The sequence below is a fragment of the Bactrocera dorsalis genome, chromosome 6 (assembly GCF_023373825.1).
Source record: "Bactrocera dorsalis isolate Fly_Bdor chromosome 6, ASM2337382v1, whole genome shotgun sequence".
NCBI classification, from domain to species: domain Eukaryota; kingdom Metazoa; phylum Arthropoda; class Insecta; order Diptera; family Tephritidae; genus Bactrocera; species Bactrocera dorsalis.
This window is the reverse complement of record NC_064308.1, coordinates 32,868,957-32,895,762: the sequence shown is the minus strand read 5'-3', so window position 1 is coordinate 32,895,762 and position 26,806 is coordinate 32,868,957. Positions and strand designations below refer to the sequence as shown.

General features: G+C 36.7%; 1 protein-coding gene across 10 annotated transcripts in view; it reads left to right on the top strand.

The window, feature by feature from the left end:
* LOC109579346 (43 kDa receptor-associated protein of the synapse homolog) overlaps positions 1 to 26,806 on the top strand; it is a 75,603-nt gene that overhangs the window by 36,870 nt on the left and 11,927 nt on the right. For 6 of the 10 annotated variants that reach the window (XM_049460425.1, XM_049460427.1, XM_049460424.1 and 3 more), the window contains one exon: positions 10,306 to 10,359. The exons of 1 other annotated variant lie outside the window; for it this stretch is intronic. In XM_049460425.1, coding sequence (XP_049316382.1) covers positions 10,306 to 10,359 — 54 coding nt within the window. Of the gene's footprint in view, positions 1 to 3,108; positions 3,166 to 4,340; positions 4,398 to 10,305; positions 10,360 to 19,369; positions 19,411 to 26,806 lie in introns of those variants that run through there. 3 more of the 10 variants (XM_049460428.1, XM_049460429.1, XM_049460430.1) reach the window with 3 other exon arrangements.

Below are 26,806 nucleotides of genomic sequence, written 5' to 3'. Positions count from 1 at the left end.
CGTTTTTAACAGAACTCTTTTACGGTTAGTAGGTTTCCTCTATTTTCATGGTGTCGGAAGGGTAACCAACAACTAAGGGTTGTATTTAGTATTTTTTGGATTATTGTGTCTTAATGATTTAGAAGATACAACCGTGTTTGTAGCTACTGCGATCCCCTATCCAATACTATAATTTTGAATCTTAGTTTAGAGCTGAGGTGTGGCATGGGCGTTGGAAGGATCCGATTACTCTCATCTACGAGCTCGAAAGATAACAAACGCAAATATTAATAACCGAAGATAGGCGTGTTGTTTTTCAAAATATTCTCCATAAGGGGGGAGCCTGATTTAGTAGCTTCAAAAAATTGATTTTTTTTTTTGCTTAAATCTCTTTAAAAATAATCTAAGCTAGAAGGAAAATAGTGACCGAGCGTCTAGCAGATATACTTACATATGATCGATTGGGCAGAAAGCGAAAACTTTGACGCGCGATATCTCGGTTTTTTTATTTTTACGATTTTTCTTAATTGGCGAGCAGGATAGAAATTATAATACATTATCTTCTAGTTAAATTAAAAAAAAAAACTAAGAAATGTCATGTTTGAACATATTTTTAAATAACATGAAGTAAAATTTTTTTTGCTCAAAAACCACTTTTTTCAATTTTTAAAAAATTTCTAAAATTTTACACTTTTTGTGGATTCTTTTTAGTTTAACTAGAAGATATATTATTAAAATATGTGAATCTCTTTGAATTTTTTGTTTCCGAAAGAAATTGCGACCTGCATCCTGCCCGCCGTCCGACGAATGCACATGCGAAATGCATCGGGCAATTGTTTCCCAAAGGGAGTATCAGAGATTTCGTAACCAAAGAATACGCGTAAATCTACATCATTCAATTTGGAATATGTGCCAATCCTTCTAATGCTTGTAGTAGCCTCAATCTCACATAACGATATTTGCGCACAGCATCAATAGATTATATCAAATAGTAGACGAATTTGTGTTAACCTGCTTTACCATAAGTAAACTATTTTTTTGACATCGATGCGGAAAGAATTTTCGATTAAAAAATTTTCATGGACACATTTAGCACCTTACAAGTATTTTCCTCCATCTATTTTTGAATAGTTATTTTGTTTGCTTTGTCTTTTTACATGGTGTACATTAGACTGTGCCAAATAAATCAATATTTTTTTTTTCGGTCCCATATCAAAATTTCGTTGAGAGTCACAAAAAAAAAATTGTGTCAAAGTTTGAGCCCTTTATCTTCATTTTTCAGTTAGCGCTCGCAAAAATAAGAATTTTCGTCAAAAATTACTTTTTTTCATTCATTTCTTGGTTATAGATAATTTAAAATACCAAATATAAAAAAAACCATTGGTATGGTTTTGTAGGAAACTAAATTCTTTACAAAAATGATCCTTTCTCGAATTTATAGATTCAACACCGTTTTTTTATTGCTCATTCAATTACAATTTGTTCTATGATTTTTATTTTCAATTATTGATAAACACTTATTAAACTTCTTTCCAACGAAAAAAAACAAACTAAATCAATTTTTCTAGGAATGTTTGATGATCTAAACAAGTAGTTTTTATACTTTAATTGATTGTTATATGGTACAATAAAAGATAAAAATAATTTTATTAACAAATATAATGAAGACAAAAAGATTAATCTTTTTACAATTTTTATTTATAAGTAGGTATAAGTCGGACTTATAAATTATTTATGATGTAAAATTTATAAGATATAACTTTTTTGGACCTTTTTATACGTCAAAGGATTCTGGTATAGAGCTTGTAACTTGAAACGGCAGTTATATAACCCCGCCAGTGTACAACCTAAAAAATGACCTCATAGATGTCGTTAGTATACGAGGGCTGTCCGATAAATAACCGACCTAACCATGATGCGCGCGACTTTTTCAAATTTTTTTTTTATTTTTCTACATAGTCTCCTTGTGTCCTAGTGTGTGGAGTCACTTCTCCCAGCGATGCTCCCATCTCTGCAACCCTTCCAAATAGTACTTGGCGTCTTTGTCTGCAAAATACGAGTTCACGAAAGAGATTGCCTCCTCATTTGACGAAAATCTCTGGCCGCCGAACGCAGTTTTAAGTTGAGGAAACAAAAAAAAGTCGCTTGGTGCTAGATCCGGTGAATAAGGTGGATGGTCAAGCAGTTCGAACCGCAATTCGGGGATTTTCGCCATGGCGACTGCTGAGGTGTGAGATGGTGCGTTGTCTTGGTCAAACAAGACTTTCTTTTTTTGCAAATGTGGCCGATTTTTCGAAATTTCTTCCTTTAGCTTGTCCAATAATGATGCGTAGTATGCTCCTGTTATAGTTTTTCCTTTTTCAAGATAGTCGATAAAAATAATTCCATGGCTGTCCCAAAAAACACTCGCCATCACTTTCCCAGCCGAATACACAGCTTTAGGTTTTTTGGGGCTGGTTCCCCCTTTTCAATCCACTGTTTAGATTGGATTTTTGTTTCGGGCGTATAATGATGAATCCAAGTTTCGTCTACAGTTATCAATCGGCGCCAAAACTCGGTCTTATTGCCTGTAAACTGAGCCAACAGAGCGCTGGAAATGTTCATGCGCGCACGTTTGTGGTCTAGCGTAAGCAAACGCGGCACCCAACGCGCGGACAGCTTTCTCATGCCCAAACCTTGGTTTAATATGTGACAAACAGTTTCTTTTGACATCTTCATAATCTCAGCTATTTGCCTAACTTTAATCCGGCGGTCGTCTAGTACCAATTGATGAACTTTAGCGATGTTATCGTTAGTGGTTACTGTTTTTGGACGCCCAGGACGTTCATCATCTTCCAAGCTCCTGCGACCACGTTTAAATTCAGCTGCCCAAAATTTTACGGTGGTAAACGATGGTGCAGAGTCACCATACACAGAGTCAAACTCATCTTTGATTTGTGAAGGCGTATTGCCTTTCAAAAATAAAAATTTAATTACAGCTCGATATTCAATTTTTTCCATTTTGGGGAAATCACCGAAATAGACTCACAAAAACGACTGTCAACAGATAATAGCGCAAGATAAATTTCTGAAATTTTGGCGAGTAGCTATTATAATATGCACTATTTGAAGTAGAAACTTTTTTTTCAGATGTGCCGCTAGTTTCACGTTGAGGTCGGTTATTTATCGGACAGCCCTCGTAAGTATGTACGTATCACAGCTGATTAGATGAAATTGGCTGCATTAGCTGACTAGTTCCTGTTCTAGAATTTGAGATCTGTGGATATTTATTGTTATTTGTTTTGTAAAGATATATTACTTATGTCGGAAAATAGTTCAAATTATGTTTATCTTTTGGGTGCCGTTCATAATAATTTGCCATCGCGTAAGCTGCCTAAAAATGGAGAAGTTTTTAATTATTTCATATTTAAGTACAAGATCTTAAAGAAAACAATTCATGAATGTGCTGCCGAGGTTATAAAAGAAGTTCAAGAGGTTTGGAGTGTTATGAACATACCAATTATAAAAAAACAACATGCTATCACAAAAATCGAAACGCTTTTTACAGAATGGAGAAATTTAGATAAAAGTCGATTTAAAAAACATTCTGAGTTTCATCTGTTGAAAATAAAAAAATTTACCAATAAATTGGATGAATTATTTGATATAAGACTCAAAAAAATATATCTGATAACTCCTGCCCTGAAGATCTTTTTTTGTTAATAAAAAAAAGTAAAGGCCGGTTAACACCTCTACCAGATGACGTAGAAGATGAGAGTTTTCCTCTTGGACCAACAGAAAATGATACTTATGAACATGGTAATTATTATAAACTTCGTATTTGCTGACAAGACATTAAAATCTAATTTTTCTGAAATGTTATTATTTAAATATCTAATCACAATGATTTTTTTCAGACTTAAGTAAAGCTTTATCTGATACATCTGTTTCTTTTGGAGAATTGAGCGGGTCATCTTCTAGTTTTTGTTCAAGAGCACCTAAAAGAACAATTCCTAATTTTGAGGATGAACTTCCTCAAACTTCGCATGAAAATAAAATAGATGTTATGACTCCGGACTTATTAAAGTATAAAAACTTCTTGTTTAGATCATAAACAATCCTAGAAATTTTACGGTGGTAAACGATGGTGCAGAGTCACCATACACAGAGTCAAACTCATCTTTGATTTGTGAAGGCGTATTGCCTTTCAAAAATAAAAATTTAATTACAGCTCGATATTCAATTTTTTCCATTTTGGGGAAATCACCGAAATAGACTCACAAAAACGACTGTCAACAGATAATAGCGCAAGATAAATTTCTGAAATTTTGGCGAGTAGCTATTATAATATGCACTATTTGAAGTAGAAACTTTTTTTTCAGATGTGCCGCTAGTTTCACGTTGAGGTCGGTTATTTATCGGACAGCCCTCGTAAGTATGTACGTATCACAGCTGATTAGATGAAATTGGCTGCATTAGCTGACTAGTTCCTGTTCTAGAATTTGAGATCTGTGGATATTTATTGTTATTTGTTTTGTAAAGATATATTACTTATGTCGGAAAATAGTTCAAATTATGTTTATCTTTTGGGTGCCGTTCATAATAATTTGCCATCGCGTAAGCTGCCTAAAAATGGAGAAGTTTTTAATTATTTCATATTTAAGTACAAGATCTTAAAGAAAACAATTCATGAATGTGCTGCCGAGGTTATAAAAGAAGTTCAAGAGGTTTGGAGTGTTATGAACATACCAATTATAAAAAAACAACATGCTATCACAAAAATCGAAACGCTTTTTACAGAATGGAGAAATTTAGATAAAAGTCGATTTAAAAAACATTCTGAGTTTCATCTGTTGAAAATAAAAAAATTTACCAATAAATTGGATGAATTATTTGATATAAGACTCAAAAAAGATATATCTGATAACTCCTGTCCTGAAGATCTTTTTTTGTTAATAAAAAAAAAGGAAAGGCCGGTTAACACCTCTACTAGATGACGTAGAAGATGAGAGTTTTCCTCTTGGACCAACAGAAAATGATACTTATGAACATGGTAATTATTATAAACTTCGTGTTTGCTGACAAGACATTAAAATCTAATTTTTCTGAAATGTTATTATTTAAATATCTAATCACAATGATTTTTTTCAGACTTAAGTAAAGCTTTATCTGATACATCTGTTTCTTTTGGAGAATTGAGCGGGTCATCTTCTAGTTTTTGTTCAAGAGCACCTAAAAGAACAATTCCTAATTTTGAGGATGAACTTCCTCAAACTTCGCATGAAAATAAAATAGATGTTATGACTCCGGACTTATTAAAGTATAAAAACTTCTTGTTTAGATCATAAACAATCCTAGAAAAATTCATTTAGTTTGTTTATTTTCGTTGGAAAGAAGTTTAATAAGTGTTTATCAATAATTGAAAATAAAAATCATAGAACAAATTGTAATTGAATGAGCAATAAAAAAACGGTGTTGATTCTATAAATTCGAGATAAGATAATTTTTGTAGAGAATTTAATTTCCTACAAAACCATACCAAGGGTTTTTTTATATTTGGTATTTTAAATTATCTATAACCAAAAAATGAATGAAAAAAAGTATTTTTTGATGAAAATTCTTATTTTTGCGAGCGCTAACTGAAAAATGAATATAAAGGGCTCAAATTTTGAAACAATTTTTTTTTTGTGACTCTCAACGAAATTTTGATATGCGACCGAAAAAAAAAATTTTGTATTTATTTGGCACAGTCTAGTGTACACGATACTTCAGTATTAGTATTCATTGCTCATGCATTAAATAATATGATTTTTTTCTGTATTTGACTTTACTTAAGTTACTGTGCAGAAGGACCCACTCCCTCTTCCAGACATTTAATTTGAATTTTTACCGATATTATTCTTAATTGCTAACATAAAATCTGTCCAAACTTTTAAACAAACCGATAATATAAAGGCGTGATAATTTTTCGTACCTTTTCCATATTTATGAAAATTTTTTATAATCTACTTCAAATTGATTTTTGGTTGTGTGTTTTTGTCTCTAAAATACACGTTTATGCATATTTTGGGGCGTTCTTACCAATTCTTTCACATAAATACTTATAAATGCCCTATTATTTCACTTTTCGCAATTCACTCATTTAGGGATAGATTTCGACAAATATTTTCGATTTTGCGGTTTTAATAATTTTGAAATTTCTGAAAGTCTAGTTCGCATATATACAAACATACGGATCGTTTATACAGGGTCTTTGACGTTTTCTTTTGGGTGTTAAAAACTTCGCAGCAAACTTAATATCCCTGTACAGGGCATAAATATGTTTCCCGAAATATACACGCAAATATTATAGTTTCCACTAAATGATCCAATTAACTGTTCTTGATTTCAGAACTTAAAACTTAAAAGATGAATGTCTTGTACATTGCTTGTTTAACAAGATTTGTTTGAAAATAATTCTTTTTATAGGGCAGCTTTTTATAATTTGTCGGTGAAAAATTACGACCTATTACACTGTGGAACATTTTTGGGATTATTGTCTGGGGGTTGAGAAATTCCAAGTCATGGTGATGGTACTAGGTCATATAATAAAACCCTCAAAGAGTTTGGCGTTCACATGTGTCAGTTTTTTTATGACCTTTTAAATATTTTCCTTATCCTTAAATATTTTCCGATTTTGATGAAACAAATTTAGAAAAATTAAGAATTACAATTTCAATTTGTTTTTATTCAAAAAAGTGTCATTTATAGCCTTTTTTTATAAATTTTCCCCAATAACTCCAGACTTCTGGCCATAAACTACTAAAAAAATATAGTAAACATTTTTATAATTTTTTATTTTTATTTTATTTATTTATTATTATTTATTTTAATAAATATGGCCTAAAAAAATATAAAAAAGGCGATAAATGACACTTTTTTGAATAAAAACAAATAGAAATTGTAATTCTTAATTTTTCTAAATTTGTTTCATCAAAATCGGACAAGTGGTTCGTACTGACACATACGAACGCCAAACCCTTTGAGGGTTTTACTATACTGACCTAGTACCATCACCCTGACTTGGAATTTCTCACCCCCCAGATTAACTGTTGTACTGTGTTATTTAAAATTGAGCGAGTGATTGGCTGGTTTCACTCCAAAGGCTTGCCTATTCAATTTGAATTAAAATGTTTGCACAATACCCCATATATAATGGCTAATATTGATCCATCTTGTAGAAAGACTTACCATTTTGAAATTTGGAAATGAAATGATCTCTGTTTTCGATTTTCTGTTTCTACGCCCTTATCTTTTTGCGCTGCTCTCTTGCTATACATTTTACATGTAAAATAAGCATTTTTTTGCAATATCTTTTTTATTTATTTTTTTATTTATTGAATCTGCTTTTTGTTTTAAAAGCCTAACAATAAGTTATAAAATCTTAAATCTATTTAAAGACTAGACAAGCTCAAGCAAGTGTTTGAGCTGTTTTGGTGATACGTTGCTCCTTAGTACGCAAGCATATCTCTTCTTTCAAGGCGTATTTGATCGCAGGAATATACCAAAGCATTAACCAAAAGGTTTAGGTGATCTCGGAGTTTAGATATACTCGTATATTTAATTCTTCTGTCGTTCATCAGATATGAAATCTCCCACTTTTACCATTAATTTTCTGGTTTTTAAATAAGACTCCAATGTTTTATACAATTCTAAAGGTAGAATGTTTTTAATCTTATATAATCTTAAATGGCGTTCATGCCACACCTTATCAAACGCCTGAGCCACGTCTAGAAATATAGCTGAACAGTACTTTCTGTGCCCAAATGCTTTACTTATTTCGTTAGTTATTCTATTTACTTGCTCTATCGTGCTATTTTTTCACGAAACCCGAATTGGTGCGTTGGTATTATATTATTTTCGTGGAGGAAAAGGGTCATTTTTGAAAATAACACTTTTTCAAATATTTTAGAAAGACAGGGTAGAAGACTGATTGGTCTGTATGAACACGGCTGTGTTAAGTCTTTCCCAGGTTTATCTATCAAGATAATCTGCGACTTTTTCCATGAATTAGGATAGTATCCGAGATTAAGAATTGCATTTAAGAGCACAGAAAGCACTTCTACAGCAATATTCGGTAACTCAATTAGGATTTTTGGGGTAATATTATCGTGTCCTGGTGACTTTTTTGTGTTAAGTTCTTTAATTAGTCTAATAATTTCAGAAGGAAAAGTCTTAAAAGACTCGAGTGACTCGTTAAATGTATTGGATAAGCTGGACAGCTCAAAGTTATTCTTTGGCCAATTAGGTTGAAATACCTTTTCTAGGTGTTTTGCAAAACAATTGGAATTTTCCTCGTCACTTCGAGCCCAATTTCCGCCCATGTCTTGTATAGGCATGTTGGAGCCAGTTGGTGGCTTCATAAACTTTTGGGCTTTCCAAAGGGAATTTTGCTTGCTTGAACTTGGACACAGCTTCTTTATATACGAGTACATTTCAGTATTGAATTCTTCCTCACGTTTAAGTGCCTTTTTTAATTTACGTATGCTGATTTTAATTGAAGCTGAGTGGAAGGAAGCGATTTAACTGCCATTCTCGTCTTGCACTCCTTTTTCATTTACAAGCTTTTCTATTTATCTATTGGAGATTTCTCTGAAACCAAGCGGCCTACAGCTTTTGTTTGGTGTTGCTAAGACAGCTGCGTTAGTTATTATACATATCATTGAATTCTCTTATGCTTTCGTCAATACCTCTTCCTGTGTTTATTTTGTGCTCAATATTAATGTGGCTACTCACGTATTTTTCATATTTTAGCCAATTCGTTTTGTAAGATGTTAGACCCACTTTTGGATCAACGAATATAGGTTGTTCACATATGTTTATTAGTATAGGAGAGTGATAAGAAGATAAATCAGTACATATATCAACTGTTATGTACGATTTATCTATATTTTTGATTACCGCAAAATCAATTAAATCTGGTATTTTGTTACGATCACTATGCCAATATGTCGGCTTACCAGGAGATATTATATTATGTCAAGGTTATTGTGCCTGCAAAAAATCTATGGTCTGGTGTTCCAAAAAAGTTTTGAAAGTTTGAATTGGATGTCTGTAATTTTTAACCGAGGTGGGCAGTATATGGCGGTCAGGTTTAAGTCCCCGCAGCAATTTTTTATAGTTATTGTTGTAGCTTGTAATTGCGCTGTGGCATAAGATTCTAATGCGTGGTGATTTAATCGTTTTGTAACCAACGCTGATGTTCCTCCATGTGCCTCTACATCTGGATGGTTTGTAACAGGGAGTCTAAATCCCGGTATAAAGAAATTGTTTTTATTCGTAAGATGAGTTTCTGACAAAAGCATTTCATCAATATTATTTTTATCCAGAAATGTAAAAAGTTCCAATTTATGTTGGTTAACACCGTTAGCATTTCATAAGCAAATGTTCAATACACTCATTTTTACTTAAAAAGTTTGCAACATTTGGTTTTGTGATTTGATTATCTCTTGGTTCATATTTAGCATTGAAGCTATAAATTGTGTCATACATTTGGTAAGGTTGAAAATCATAGTTTCAACGCTTCCATTTGGTTGGTTTTGGGGCAATTGCATTTGTGCAGTATTGCTTTTCACCATGTTTGCATAGCTCCCTTGTGTAGCATTGTCTTTAAGATTTACTGGTTTTGAAATACGGACGGGGATTTCAATATTTTCATGAGAAGGAATATTCAACATTTGGTTACAACGTGATTGAATGCCCTGTGACAACTTTGATTTCAAATCTTTATATACAGGGCAATCCCTGTAGTTAGCAGTGTGATTTCCTCCACAATTGCTGCATTTTTTATTTAACACCTTTTTTTAAGAGTACAATCAATTTATTTTAATTCGAGACAATTGTATTAAATTTTATTTTGCAGGTTGTATATCAGTTTTGCCAATGGAATAGTTCAGTTGTTAAAGTGAAAAGTAAAAATTCAAATGTTTTTTTATTCGTTTTTAAATGAAAGACTTCAAATAGAATAAATCTATTGTAAAAATGTAAGCGTACACAAAATCAATAGTTTACTAAAACTGTTTTTTTGTGCGTAGGGAATACTTTTTCCAGCGAAGCGAGAAGCTCAACACTGTTTTCATACATCAGAGGTTATAGCTGTATTGTAAGTGCTTTCAATTTGGTATAGTTTGTACTCGCTGGCAATTGATGATTAGAAGATATCTGTTAGTAATATGTTAAGACTAATAACGAATTTTCGCCAATTAGATATTAGGTTTCATCTATAAAGAGAAGTTTTTTTTTTATAATTTCATATTTATTGTTTTTCTTGTTAAAAATAAGTTTAACAAAGTGTTGTTATTTTTTTAGTAAACGCGGTATAATCATGTCGTGGGAGAGCATATCTTCAAAGGATCTTCTCAGGTAAGCATTCTTCGAATTTTTTGTGACCGTTAATGATTTTTGAAATGAAACTTTCTAAGGCTCGGTATTAGAATCGTATATTAATTGCAACTAAATTTGGGGAAATAGTTAAAGCGCAGGGTTAATTTTTTTTAGATGTTTTCCACTTTTCTGAAGATTATAATTTAGTAAAATATTCAGAAAGTTAGGGAAGTTTAACATGGACAAAAATATATATTAATTTACATAGGCTTTAATAATATTACAATAAGTTCATAAAGGAGTTAGGTGTAGTCAGAGACATAAAGAAAGAGCTTCATATAAATTTTTTGCAGTAAATTATGTCATTTTTATAAACAAAAATTAGTTATCGATTGATTTAACAAAAATAATTAATAATGTAGGGCTGTACCCACATGTATATTACCTTTTTAAAAACGAAATACAGATATTACGGTTTACTGTTATTTTAAAAAATTTTACAACGTACAAGAATTTTATTAATGAAATATTTCTTTTTTAACCAGAATAAACAGTTTATCTTGGTAAAATCCTCGCTTATAATCATCGTCGTCACGTGCGTACGGCGTTCTGTGGTCAAGCCATCAACTCTCGTTGGCATTTTCTGGTTCAGAGTCTATTGTTCGAAACTTCTTGCGAAAAAGTGTTTCCGCGTTGCTCAATTCGCACAACTCGGCCATCATACATTGTTTTCGACCTCGAAAACGCCGTCGTCTTTATTATGAAAATTTGACTGTGGTTTTTTAAGTTCCGCACTAGTCGTCCTTTGATTCGGATTTTCGGCTACGCCAACTTTAGTAATTTGATATGCACCCAAATACTTTGGCTTGAATTGGAGAACACCATCAAACGTGTTCTCTTCACGGAGAGTAAATCGTTTACTGAATATTGATTAGCTTTTGGTTTCCTTTTAGGAGTTCTGATCTTATTTCTTCTTCGATAAGCCCGTAATTCAAAAGGTGTTATGTCAATTGTATGTGAAATTTATCACTTGTTGAACTCTGTTTGTGAATTTGTACCACTTCGCCGTATCATTCTTGCTTAGTTTTGTTAAAACACTAATAAGAACCGTGTTCAGTCGCTCTATTTGACCACTGTAATGGGGCAAGCCAGTGGTTATTTTAACATGCTTAATGTTCTGCTAAATTCAACGAATCAATTGTGGCGAATATAGTTTATAAAGCTTATTGGTTCACTGTAATGGTCCAAGAAAATCTACATGATACGTGTAAAATGGATTCTCCTTTTATGAATTCACCTTATTTTTTACCCTACTTTCTATTTGATACAATTCATGCTACACAATTGTCGATATGCATTTTTATTTTTTCAGCAAGCTTTGTAATACAAAATTTTCGACAATTCACATCTTTTTAACTACAAAGTGCCTTTTCGTGGGCGCGCCGAATTACTTATCTTTGCATGCGAATAATTCGATATCGTAGACCAGTGGTTCCCAAACTTATTTTGTCTACCGCCCACTTTGAGAATAAATATTTTTTTAGCGCCCCCATTTTTTACCTATTTAAAAACCACTATAACTTCAAATTAATTATTGTGACCTATATATGTATATTAACGGAGAATTCTAAACGAAACTTTTACTATAACCAGAAACTTGAAACCTGAGCGCAGTAGATAACATACAACGGCGCTTAGGTCTCAAGTTAACTCTTACGGGCTCCACCTGCCAATAAGAATGATTATTGAAACACAAGTTTACAGTATTAAAACAGATAATCTTTTATTAAAAATAAAACTAAAGTAATCGATCCATATATAAAAACTAATGTGAGGGATGGATCTGATGCTGTTTAATAAGTTTGTTAATATCATGTTCCAATTTACTCAAGAACAGTCGCAAGTCGCCACGTTCGGTAACAAGCAAACGATTTCTATTTTTAGTAAGCAGTGTTGTCACAGCACTAAATCCACGTTCACACAAATATGACGATGGGAATGCTATCAAGAATCGTTGAACAATTGACCACAATCCAGGGTACAGTTGCGAGATCGGTTTTTGTAGCCAAAATTCTTGGTAACCATTTTTGAACTTGATTTTTATTTCCTCGTTTGTTGTCAATTCTATAAGTTCTTCTTCCAGCTGAAGTCACATTGCTGTGTTGACATTTGAAAACGGATCCAATACCCAGTCTGGTATTTCCAAGTTCAAAATGTTCTGGTATCGTTCGGTGAAGTCAATGTGGAGGTTTTCCAAATGTTGGCAGTAGGCAAACAATTCGTCGTTACTGCATGATACTGATAAATTCGGAAAATTGTGAAACTCACAATCACTCTGCCCAGATTTTTTTTGTGTAGAAGCAGTTTGGCTGTGAAAGCAGCAACGACGTTTTTTGTTTTAATTAAATTTAGTTTATCGCCTTGCAGTTGGAGATCCATGTCGTTGAACAATTTATACATGTCTGTCATGTAAGCTACTTATATCATTCTTTGATGTTATGAGCTTTTCTTAAAATTCTGTATCTTTAGTTTCCAAGAACTCTATAACAGAGTCAAACAGGTTGTAGAATCGAGTCAGACAATTGCCTCTTGATAGCCAACGAACTTCAGTATGAAACAAAAAACGATTGAAATCCTCGTCATTAGTTACACAAAGCTAATGAAATAATCTATCATTCAAAGAGCTGTTGGGGATTTTATTGACTGCTTTGATGACATATTGCAGTGATTGAAATAGTTTCCATTTAAGTTTCTAGCAACTAAATGTTGTCTATGAATAACGCAATGTACACCAAGGACATCTGGAATTTTATTTTTAAGTAAGCTATTAAGCCTTTATGACACCCTATCATAGCCGGAGCGCCATCCGTAGTAATTGAAATAATATTTTTCAAAGGAATCTCTTTCTCATCGTAAAACTTTTCCAATATATTGAATATGGTTTCGCCTTTTGTACCGGTCTCTAAATTTCTAGCAAATAATAGTTCTTCACATATTTTCTCATCTTTAATAAACCTCACGTAACACAACAACAACGCTTCATTAGTTGGAATAGAGAACTCATCGAGCTGAATTGAAAACTGGCTTGTCCTCAGGTGATCGCACATCGATTCTTCAATGTTTTCAGCCATTTCATCAATTCGTCTGTGCACAGAATTATTACTCAAAGGAATTTTTCGAATAATATAGTTCAAAAGCTCAAAACGTGCGCTACATCAGCTACCTACCCGACGTCATTTCGCAAGTGATAAAATAAATTTTTCAAGAGCTCAAAGCATGCGCTACATCAGCTCGAACCTACCTACCCTACACCTTTGCGCAAATGATTATATTGTGATAGCAAATGCCCACATACAGATTTGGCAATGGCAGTAGCAATACGTCTGACAGTTAGTATTCTATAAATTCTATACTGTCGAGTTGACATGATTTTCATTTTTTCTATATTCAATAAAATAGGACAGATATATGAACTGCGCGGAGAGAAATATAGAACCGAGTTTAAGCAATCTTTTAATTCCTATTAGTTGATGTTCACAAGTTGTTGTTGAGAGTCGAGAGCTCATGAAGTCGTTGTCTAAGAGGCTTCCTAGCTAAATAAAATTACAAATAACCCCCCAGGCCTCTACACAACGCCCCCATTTTCTTTCTAGGTCTCTTACCGCCCTCCTTGATACCTGCAGCGCCAACAAGGGGGCGTTAGCGCCCACTTGGGGAAACACTGTCGTAGACTGTTATTATTTTAAAGTGGAAATAGACTCGAAACTTTCTCAGCTCTATTATTACAGCGAATATATCTAATTCGTAACTGGAATACTTACGTTCGGCATATGAAGTCATTTCGTTCATGTACTACATATTTAGAATGTAATTGGTTGTCACCTGAGAACATCTGTAATATAACACCGCTTTTTCGTTCAAAATTTTTTTGAGTAAATTAAATTCAGTTTTTTTTGTAGCGATTCATTTGTTACTTCTTAAAATGTTAAGTCATATAAAATAATGGGATGAAAATTAACGCAAATGGTCGGCAATGGGTACTTAACTAAAGCTTCGATTTTCAATGACTCGACTCAGAAATTCTTCTCCTTTTTTAATTTAAATTTTTTCCAATTAATTGCATGTCTAAAGTCTTTACATTGATTCAACACATCTTCTAAATTACGCACAGCATCATTTTCTTTCATACCTGGTTTAATTATGCCATCTATGTAAGGGAGTGTATTCCCCTGCGCATAAAATGTTGAAAAATTGCATTTGGACAACTTTGGAAACCACCGGGAGAGTTCGACAAACCAAAAGGAACTTTAAAAAACAGGTACTACCTACCATGTGTAATGAACGACGTGTATTTGCGGATAAATTCAGACACAAGGGCATGGAATCCATTTTTTAAGTCAATTGTGCTAAATCTTTTTGTATTTTGCAATCGGTTCAGCTGGCCTTCTAAATATTAGTTAGGGGTAGTTAGAGGTAGGAGGTAGGAGGATGGAGTCGTGTGTAGAAGTTCACGCAAGTGAGGAAAGTTCTCTGACTGCCATTCACTTGGGAGTGGCCAGAAATGATTCTTTTACATGTGACTCAAGCAGCTCACGACTTCCGGTCTTTGACCAAGTATCCTCTGGGTAACCTAAGAACATCCGTTTGAAGGCGAGCTAAAGTGAGAAGGCGAAATATCCTCTACATAGGGTTGTGCGCTGGGTTTGGGACCCGCCACGTAAAAAACACCCTCAATGAAAAACAACAAACAGCCTCGGATGAGAGACCCCCCTTTTGATGACGACCATGGCAAACGAAATAAGGACTATGATTTGAGGGCATGCACCTGGAATGTCCGCTCCCTTAACTAGGAAGGTGCCACTGCCCAGCTGGTTGATGTCCTCGTGAAAACAAAGGCTGACATCACCGCCGTCCAAGAAATGCGATGGACGGGACAAGGACAGAGACGAGTAGGTCCTTGTGACATTTACTACAGTGGCCATATTAAGGAGCGAACGATTCACGAGGAAACATCCCCAAATGGGTTGAGGCTGATCGACTTCGCCGGGGCCCGAAATATGGTTATCTGTAGTACTAGATTCCAGCATAAGAAGATCCATCAACCTACCTGGCTGTCTCCGGATCGAAAAAATACCAACCAGATCGATCATGTTGTGATAGACGGAAGACACGTCTCCCTCCTCCTAACATCGACGCGGACCATTATCTTGTTGCAGCTAAGATTCGCACCCGCCTCTGTGCAGCAAAAAACACACGCCAACAAACACAAGGAAGGTTCGACGTCGAGAAGCTGCAATCACAACAGACAGCCGAACGATTCTCTACTCGGCTTGCACTCCTGCTCTCTGAGAGCACTCGCCAACAGCTCGGTATAAGGGAACTGTGGGACGGCATTTCAAACTCCTTACGTACAGCTGCAACCGAAACCATTGGTTTTCGGAAAGTGCAAAAAAACAGCTGGTACGACGACGAGTGCCGTGTCGCAGCGGAGAGAAAACAGGCTGCCTACCTCGCAACGTTACGATCGACCACAACACGTGTGGGTTGGGATAGATAACGAGAGTTGAAGAGGGAAGCAAGACGCATTTGCAGACAGAAGAAGAAAGAGGCCGAAATGCGTGAGTACGAACAGCTTGATAAGCTGGCCGACAGGGGTAATGCTCGAAAATTCTACGAAAATATGCGGCGGCTTACAGAAGGTTTCAAGACCGGAGCATACTCCTGTAGAACCCCCAAAGGTGATCTAGTTACCGATGCCCAGAGCATACTTAAATTATGGAGGGAACACTACTCCAGCCTGCTGAATGGCAGTGATAGCACAACACCGGGAGAAGGCGAATCCGATTCCCCAATCGATGACGATGGAGCAGACGTTCCATTGCCCGACCAAGAAGAAGTTCGAATAGCAATTACCCGCCTGAAAAACAACAAAGCGGCGGGGGCGGATGGATTGCCAGCCGAGCTATTCAAACACGGCGGCGAAGAACTGATAAGGAGCATGCATCAGCTTCTTTGTAAAATATGGTCGGACGAAAGCATGCCCAACGATTGGAATTTAAGTGTGCTATGCCCAATCCATAAAAAAGGAGACCCCACAATCTGCGCCAACTACCGTGGGATAAGCCTCCTCAACATCGCATATAAGGTTCTGTCGAGCGTATTGTGTGAAAGATTAAAGCCCACCGTCAGCAAACTGATTGGACCTTATCAGTGCGGCTTCAGACCTGGTAAATCAACAACCGACCAGATATTCACCATGCGCCAAATTTTGGATAAGACCCGTGAAAGGAGAATCGACACTCACCACCTATTCGTCGATTTCAAAGCTGCTTTCGACAGCACGAAAAGGAGCTGCCTTTATGCCGTGATGTCTAAATTTGGTATCCCCGCAAAACTAATACGGCTGTGTAAACTGACGTTGAGCAACACGAAAAGCTCCGTCAGGATCGGAAAGGACCTCTCCGAGCGGTTCGATACCAAACGAGGTTTCAGACAAGGCGATTCCCTATCGTGCGACTTTTTCAACCTGCTTCTGGAGAAAATAGTTCGAGCTGCAAAACTCAACAGAGAAGGTACCATCTTCTATAAGAGTGTACAACTGCTGGCGTACGCCGATGATATTGATATCATCAGCCTCAACACCCGCGCCGTTAGTTCTGCTTTCTCCAGACTAGACAAGGAAGCAACGCAAATGTGTCTGGCAGTGAACGAGTGCAAGATGAAATATCTCCTGTCATCAAACAAACAGTCGTCGCACTCGCGACTTGGCTCTCACGTCACTGTTGACAGTCATAACTTTGAAGTTGTAGATAATTTCGTCTATCTTGGAACCAGCGTATACACCACCAACAATGTCAGCCTAGAAATCCAACGCAGGATTACTCTTGCCAACAGGTGCTACTTCGGACTGAGTAGGCAATTGAAAAGTAAAGTCCTCTCTCGACAAACAAAAACCAAACTCTATAAGTCGCTCATAATTCCCGTCCTGCTATATGGTGCAGAGGCTTGGACGATGACAACAACCGACGAGTCGACGTTGGGAGTTTTCGAGAGAAAAGTTCTTCGAAAGATTTATGGTCCTTTGCGCGTTGGCCACGGCGATTATCGCATTCGATGGAACGATGAGCTGTACGAGATATACGACGACATTGACATAGTTCAGCGAATTAAAAGACAGCGGCTACGCTGGCTAGGTCATGTTGTCCGGATGGATGAAAACACTCCAGCTCTGAAAGTATTCGACGCAGTACCCGCCGCGGGAAGCAGAGGAAGAGGAAGACCTCCACTCCATTGGAAGGGCCAAGTGGAGAAGGACGTGGCTTCGCTTGGAATATCCAATTGGCGCCACGTAGCGAAGAGAAGAAACGACTGGCGCGCTGTTGTTAACTCGGCTATAATCGCATAAGCGGTGTCTACGCCAATTAAGAAGAAGAAGTTAGAATTTTCAAAAAATTATTTATTTTTTTTGCATTTTCGTTAAGTGTAATATCTTAGAAATATTCTCTGAAAATTTTAAGGTTAATCCGATAATTAGTTTTTGAGTTATTCGACAAATAACAAAGAGAGCTTGGGGACTTCAAAGCTATGTTTTTTGAACTGAATTTATAAAGCTTTTAGAAACATAATAAACTCGGGGCTTGATCGAAGGATTTTTTTTTCCAAAAATTTCGATTTTTTAAGACCAATTAACTGATTGATTTTTTCTCAAAAATTTAGACAAAAATTTCCCGAGGCCGGGATTTTGTTAATTTGTGAAAGAAATAAAATCTTTCAACCAGGCCCAGGAATATCTACATATATAAAAGAAAGTTGTGTTAGTTACACCATTTATAACTCAAGAACGGCTGAACCGATTTGGCTGAAAATTGGTGGGGAGGTAGCTTAGAGCCAGAGTAAGGACATAGGATACCTTTTATCTCTTTATGTTAGAATCCAATACAACTCATAAATACAAAAATTATATTTTAAATCATTAGCATTTGTTCAAAATTCATCTTTGTAAGAATCAATTGAATATATGCGTACAATTTTAAGCAGATTCGTCCTCAAAACTGATACAATTGCTAAGTATTAGGAATAGAAGAAAAGAACTGCAACCAAATATGCAGTGTAATAGATTATAGCTGGCTCAATAATCAGGCGCTGAGTACGTGCATCTCCAGCGTGCATTTTCCAGCCGCCCTTTTCGTCTTTCCACGCCTGAGAACCACTTCATCATGTGCAGTATACTAGACTGACTGTCGATTGGACTCCAGTGGGAAATGATGGAGCTATGTTTCTATCACCGACGCAAAAATTCGGTTTTATTCCGATTAGAGAGCACTTAAACACTTCTCAGAATCAGATGTTCGTTGTTTTGGTTGTTTTTGTTGGAGGCACCTACTTTACTCATTTCGCCTGCTTTCAGCATAGCAAATATCTTTTCAACGGTGGATTTCCCTGGTGCAGACCCCAAATTCAACAGTATTTTCCCAAAAAAAGCAATGTTTTATTAACACACGAAATGCTTTAAAATCTTTTTTTTTGTAAACTAAAACAGTTGCTTCACATTAATGCTATATCTCATTAACTAATAATTATAATCCAACTAATAGAAATCATATAGATGGTAGTAGTAGTAGAATTATCTATGTATCAGCCACAGTGAAGCGTGGACGTGTACTCTAGTCTATTTATAAAACTAACTATTTTTGTCCGATTGATTTTAGATGAATCTCCTAGGACTTATAGTTGTCACTGCAAGTACCTTTTTTTGGAACTGGGTCAACACAAACAACTATAACTTTCGAAATTAAATTTTTTTTGAAATTTTCGTGACTTCAAATCAACACATTCTATAATAATGTCATATTACTAGTTACTTTTGTAAAATAACACGATTTAAAAGCAAATAAAATACTGTCTCTCCCTTTTTCGTGCCTCTGGCTACCCCTAACCCCTTAAGGGTAATTGAAATCTATTTTTTATAATGACTTTGTTTAATTGTCTATATTCTACAGACAATCAATCACAGGACTACTAAATTTGAACTTTCACTTATAACGTGTTTGAACCACTGATCAATATGATCGTCAGCAATACTTATTTGTGGTAATAGCAGTCTAAGTGGTCTAAACAAAATTGGAGTTTCATCACGTAAAACAAAATTAATTTGCACATTTGTTGATTTGCACTTGTTCGGTTTAAACTCGCACACCATACTACGCACTTTTTGTTGCGCTTCCACATTATTTTACATCGGTATCAAATTTATCTACTACTGGGTCTAATTTCATCAAAAAATACACGTCTTAAAACTTGTCACAAGGAATTTTTCGAATAGAAAGTCCATCTTGATTTATTTGTACATATGTATATCTGCTTACAAGCAGAAATCTTCCCGGATCACCAAACTTGATTGTCAATGCTTACATAAATGCTGAGTTCACCAATTGGTTTTATATAACTGCAAGGCTTCTTCTTCTTCTTTACTGCCGTAGACACCGCTTACGCGATTATAGCCGAGTCAACAACAGCGCGCCAGTCGTTTCTTCTCTTCGCTACGTGGCGCCAATTGGATATTCCAAGCGAGGCCAGGTCCTTCTCCACTTGGTCCTTCCACCGGAGTGGAGGTCTTCCTCTTCCTCTGCTTCCCGCGGCGGGTACTGCGTCAAATACTTTCAGAGCTGGAGTGTTTTCGTCCATTCGGACAACATGACCTAGCCAGCGTAGCCGCTGTCTTTTAATTCGCTTATAGAGTTTGGTTTTTGTTCGTCGAGGGAGGACTTTGCTTCTCAATTGCCTACTCAGTCCGAAGTAGCACCTGTTGGCAAGAGTTATCCTGCGTTGGATTTCTAAGCTGACATTGTTGGTGGTGTATACGCTGGTTCCAAGATAGACGAAATTATCTACAACTTCAAAGTTATGACTGTCAACAGTGACGTGAGAGCCAAGTTGCGAGTGCGACGACTGTTTGTTTGATGACAGGAGATATTTCGTCTTGCCCTCGTTCACTGCCAGACCCATTTGCATTGCTTCCTTGTTCAGTCTGGAGAAAGCAGAACTAACGGCGCGGGTGTTGAGACCAATGATATCAATATCATTGGCATACGCCAGCAGCTGTACACTCTTATGAAAGATTGTACCTGCTCGATTCAGTTCTGCAGCTCTAATAATTTTCTCCAGCAGCAGATTGAAAAAGTCGCACGATAGGGAATCGCCTTGTCTGAAACCTCGTTTGGTATCGAACGGCTCGGAGAGGTCCTTCCCTATCCTGACGGAGCTTTTCGTGCTGCTCGACGTCAGTTTACACAGCCGTATTAGTTTTGCGGGGATACCAAATTCAGACATCGCGGCATAAAGGCAGCTCCTTCTCGTACTCTCGAAAGCAGCTTTGAAATCGACGAATAGGTGGTGAGTGTCGATTCTCCTTTCACGGGTCTTTTCCAAGAATTGGCGCATGGTGAATATCTGGTCGGTTGTTGATTTACCAGGTCTGAAGCCACACTGATAAAGTCCAATCAGTTTGATGACGGTGGGCTTTAATCTTTCACACAATACGCTCGACAGAACCTTATATGCGATATTGAGGAGGTTTATCCCACGGTAGTTGGCGCAGATTGTGGGGTCTCCTTTTTTATGGATTGGGCATAGCACACTTAAATTCCAATCGTTGGGCATGCTTTCATCCGACCATAATTTGCAAAGAAGCTGATGCATGCTCCTTATCAGTTCTTCGCCGCCGTGTTTGAATAGCTCGGCCGGCAATCCGTCGGCCCCTGCCGCTTTCTTGTTCTTCAGGCGAGCAACTGCTATTCGAACTTCTTCATGGCCGGGTAGTGGAACGTCTGCTCCATCGTCATCGATTGGGGAATCGAATTCGCCTTCTCCTGGTGTTATGTGTTCACTGCCATTCAGCAGGCTGGAGAAGTGTTCCCTCCAAAATCTAAGTATGCTCTGGGCATCGGTGGCTAGATCACCTTTGGGGGTTCTACAGGAGTATGCTCCGGTCTTGAAACCTTCTGTAAGCCGCCGCATTTTTTTGTAGAATTTTCGAGCATTACCCCTGTCGGCCAGCTTATCAAGCTGTTCGTACTCACGCATTTCGGCCTCTTTCTTCTTCTGTCTGCAAATGCGTCTCGCTTCCCTCTTCAACTCTCGGTATCTATCCCATCCCGCACGTGTTGTGGTCGATCGTAACGTTGCGAGGTAGGCAGCCTGTTTTCTCTCCGCTGCGACGCGGCACTCCTCGTCGTACCAGCTGTTCTTTTGCACTTTCCGAAAACCAATGGTTTCGGTTGCTACTGTACGTAAGGAGTTTGAAATGCCATCCCACAGTTCCCTTATACCGAGTTGTTGACGAGTGCTCTCAGAGAGCAGGAGTGCAAACCGAGTAGAAAATCTTTCGGCTGTCTGTTGTGATTGCAGCTTCTCGACGTCGAACCTTCCTTGTGTTGGTTGGCGTGCGTTTTTTGCTGCACAGAGGCGGGTGCGAATTTTGGCTGCAACAAGATAGTGGTCCGAGTCGATGTTAGGACCTCGGAGCGCACGCACATCTAAAACACTGGAGACGTGTCTTCCGTCTTACACAACATGATCGATCTGGTTGATGTTTTTTCGATCCGGGGACAGCCAGGTAGCTTGATGTATCTTCTTATGCTGGAATCTAGTACTACAGATAACCATATTTCGGGCCCCGGCGAAGTCGATCAGCCTCAACCCATTTGGGGATGTTTCCTCGTGGAGACTGAATTTACCGACCGTAGTGCCAAAGATACCTTCTTTGCCCACCCTGGCGTTGAAGTGGCCAAGCACGATTTTGACATCGTGGCGGGGGCATCTCTCATAAGTGCGCTCCAAGCACTCATAAAAAGCATCTTTGGTCACATCGCCCTTCTCTTCCGTAGGGGCGTGGGCGCAAATCAGCGATATGTTGAAGAACCTCGCTTTGATGCGGATTGTGGCTAGACGTTCATTCTCCGGAGTGAATGATAGTACTCGGCGACGGAGTCTCTCTCCCACCACGAATCCAACACCAAACTTGCGCTCCTTTATATGGCCACTGTAGTAAATGTCACAAGGACCTACTCGTTTCTGTCCTTGTCTCGTCCATCGCATTTCTTGGACGGCGGTGATGTCAGCCTTTATCTTTACGAGGACATCTACCAGCTGGGCAGCGGCACCTTCCCAATTAAGGGACCGGACATTCCAGGTGCATGCCCCCAAATCATAGTCCTTATTTCGTTTGCCATGGTCGTCATCAAAAGGGGGGTCTCTCATCCGAGGCTGTTTGTTGTTTTTCATTGAGGGTGTTTTTTACGTGGCGGGTCCCAAACCCAGCGCACAACCCTATGCAGGGGATGTTTCGCCTTCTCACTTTAGCTCGCCTTCAAACGGATGTTCTTAGGCTACCCAGAGGATACTTGGTCAAAGACCGGAAGTTGTGAGCTGCTTGAGTCACATGTAAAAGAATCGTTTCTGGCCACTCCCAAGTGAATGGCAGTCAGAGAACTTTCCTCACTTGCGTGAACTTCTACACATGACTCCATCCTCCGATGCAAGGCTTACGTTCACCAAAACATATTAAACGAATATGTAACTCTTTTGACACAGGTTCTTGTAGCGACTTGAACATATTATCAATAATACTTTTGTTTACAATTAAACACTTTTATTTCATAATACTGTTTTTGGCACACAAACGACAGGTATATTTTTTTTTTAATTTTTATTTTCTACTTGTGTGCAATCTTTTGAAATATGGCCAAATTTGTTTGCAACACTTTTAGAATCTTCTATGTCACGAAAATTCATTGAATAACGCACTTCGGAAAACCATTTTTATGTTTATTACCCTCTCATAGGTTTATCGTCGTTTCTGACTGTCATATTTCTTGCAACTCGTTCGCGTCCAACATTTCCCCTTTTGTTCTCTCCGTTGTTGAAATTCATGTACTGAACACAATGACCGCGACAGACTGCAGCAGCACGACAGTGAACTGAAAATGGCGTTATGAATCCTACTAAATGAACATTTATAAGAAGGCAGCGACATAACAATGGCCGGCATGTACACAAAACAACGCAGTTGTCCATTTTGTATGTACACAATTTCGTTGTGGCCGTACTAATAACTTTCACTTCAATCCAATTTTAATAATTTGTTCAAAGTGAAATATTTTATGCAAAAAATAAGTAAATAGGTAAATATTTTTGTTTTAAATTATCAATTGTTATTACAAATGATATAATAGAGCTATTTTATGCTTTTATGTGAAAAATAACGTCAAGTTTGTTAGAGCTGTGAATAATTTTACATTTTACATATTAATGGCATCACCACTCTACCTCATCTCTCTACCTTCAACTCTACTGTCAACTCTACTGTCGTTCTACTGTCGTTGGCAAATATAAGAATATATTGAAGTTAGCGAGAGCGACAACTGTTGGCCTGCAGTCGTGTAGTCGTGCAGCTGTCAAAATAATTGTGTCTATAAGAACGTGTGTATTTTAATATTTGACAGATGTCGTTTGTAGTCTGTCACGGTCATTGTGTTCAGCACAACAAGTGTGATAATACCTGCGCCAACGTCATCAAAGCTGCGCATAATATCACTATCATCATCGTTGTCTTCGACATCTTCTTTGACACTTTTGTCATCGTCGTTCTCCGCCGCTACGCATAGCAACGACATACATATGTATGAACAGTTTCAAATTACTTGCACTACATGTCAAACCTAATACGTTACAGATTGACAACAAATCTTCAGTTCTCAAAATTTTTACTATGTAGTTCAATTTCTGTGCATCTGCTTCTGTTCGGAAATGAATTTGTGTCGAACCGTTATTCTTTCTTTTCGTCTTGGGAAAAAACAATAATCCTTGAAGATTCATCTGAAGTCAATAGAGAAAATAAAATGGTTTTATTAATATAGAATAATTGACAAAATAGCTGCCCCAAGAATTTTATTTTCAGATTTTCTCGCAAAAATTAATAGTTAAACAAAAATCTTTCCATATTCTAAGAACACTATATAAATTTCATTGAAATCTATAGGGCGGTTTTCGAGCTACAGTGGTCGCCAGTTCAAAAATATATTTGCTAATTATGGAGTAACTCGAAAAATATTTCTATAAGATATTAGGCGTGTTTTATTTGACCAGCAAATTAAGCAATTAGCTTATTTTGTATGGAAGAAATATATAAATGAAAAGTATAGAAGTGCACGAAATGGAAGATTTTATAAAAGATGCGGTAAGTAGGGATTTTAAATTAAAATTAAGACAAAATTAAGTTTGTGTGTTTTCCAGTTGCTTGGTACTATGTACACAAATTCAAATGTTGAAGAGGATCAGGAAATATTGACCATCCTTGCTGGTTTAGCTGCTGAATCAAGTTCGTCATCGGAGGATTCAGAACAACAGTAGATAGAGCATTCAAAATGCTCTAATTTTGTGGACACCATTGATAATTTCGAAGATGAAGATTTCAAATCTCACTTCATTTGAGCCGCACCACTTTAGATTACTAAATGGGTATGCTTTGTTTTTGTTATGAGACTTTTCTGTATGAGTATTTTTTGCAGGAAGATATGAAGAAAGTGAACAAACCCATTTTTCTACGAAGTCCGGAAAAGCCACAATTCCTGCTAAAACAATGATGTACACGTATATATCGTATTTAAGTACCACAATTACCTACAGACAACTAGCTGTATTGTTTGGTGATTGTTCGTCGGGTTGTCGCGTGGGTTGTCTCAATAGGTCATGAGTTTGTTAAGTGGCCAACTGGAGATGCGTTGGAAGGAACAACTCGCAAGTTTTTACAAAGGAAACAAATATCAGGTGTTATTGGTGCTATTGATTGTACCCACATAACAATTAATGCACCAATAAAAGACAAACATATATATTTTGATTGAAAACGTAATTATAGTGTTGTTCTGTAGAAGCCATTGTCGATGTTGATAAAAAATTTATTGATATTTATTGTGGTGAACCCGGATCATATCATGACTCTAGAGTGCTAAAAAGGTCAGCATTTTATAGAAAAGCGGAAAGTAATATGGAAAGTTTATTTCCAAATTCTACTTTTATTCTCGGGGACTCGGCATACCCTTGCAGAAATTACCTCATACCGGTGTTTAAAGATTATAGTTCGTTAACGCCTAATCAAATCAGCTTTAACAAAACACATTCCTCAGCAAGAATAGTTGTTGAAAATGCATTTGGAGCACTGAGAGGACATTTCCGAAGGCTTCTTAAATTTACGGAGCACAGAAATTTATGTGCAATTTCAAATTTAGTTGCAAATGCATGCATTATGCACAATATATGTATTATTACAAACGACGATAAAATTATTGACCATCAAATTGAAAGTGCCGAACCGGAGCCAGAAACTGCTAATGAGCTGGCGAGAGAAGCAAGTGGAGATCGCCGGAATCTGTTTATCAATCAATTAATAAATTTGATAATTTTAAAATACATTTTTAGAGCAACATTTTCCATTTTCAATTTCAAATAATAAAATTATTTATAATTTTACGACACATTTGTTCAAAATTTATATGTAAAAAATGTTTATTTTATGATAAGCTTGATTATATATCGTCACCTGAAATGCAAAGTAACGTAACAACATTTTCGGGAATTTAAAGTGGCATGAATGAAACACGAAATAAAATGGAACATGAGTGAAACAAAATTTTAATATTGGTTAAAACTGGTTTATATCTGACCGCAGAACCTGAAAATGTTGAACATATGTAATATTATGTAAGTATGTAATTTGAAGTAGTGAGGCGTAATCAATAAGACACTCAATTTCGAATTTTTTGATGATTCGTTATTTTGCATTTCAGGTGACGATATGTTAAATAAAACAATATATATTCGTTATGAAATCAAGTAGCTTTTCTAATTTTTATTCATAAAAGACTGCTGTAAAATTTTTAATTTTTCTTCTTCTATTTTCAGTTTTTTTTTGTTCAATTTCTATTAGAATATCTTGTATTTCGGCCAAATCCTGCATTCGTTTTTCTATATTCGCGTAAAACTTCGCCTGCACTTCAGCACTTTTTCTTTTTTGTTCGATTTTTTTTATCAAAATATCGTTCTTTAGCGCTTTTCCGATAACGCCGATTTGGAACAGGATTTGCTGCGTTCGGCTCCTGTGAATACACTGCATTTAGTCTGCATATGCTACGGCTTAGTGCAGACCGGCTCTGCCTAGAAGTACTTGGCACATCGTCGAGCATTGTTTGAGAATCAGTTGAATCCTTTAACAACTCCTTACCTGTTTAAAAATATAAAAAAGCGAATGCAATATAAGCAATACATAATGAACATTAAATTTTAACTAACCACTAGACTCAACCAATGCTTCTTGAGAATCTGTCCCAATGTTTAAGATGTGGTTGTTGGACACCAAGCAACCTTCGCCAAAAATTCCGTCCATCTCGCGCATATATGGTACTAAGCACGGAGAAGTGCCAGTCTGCTT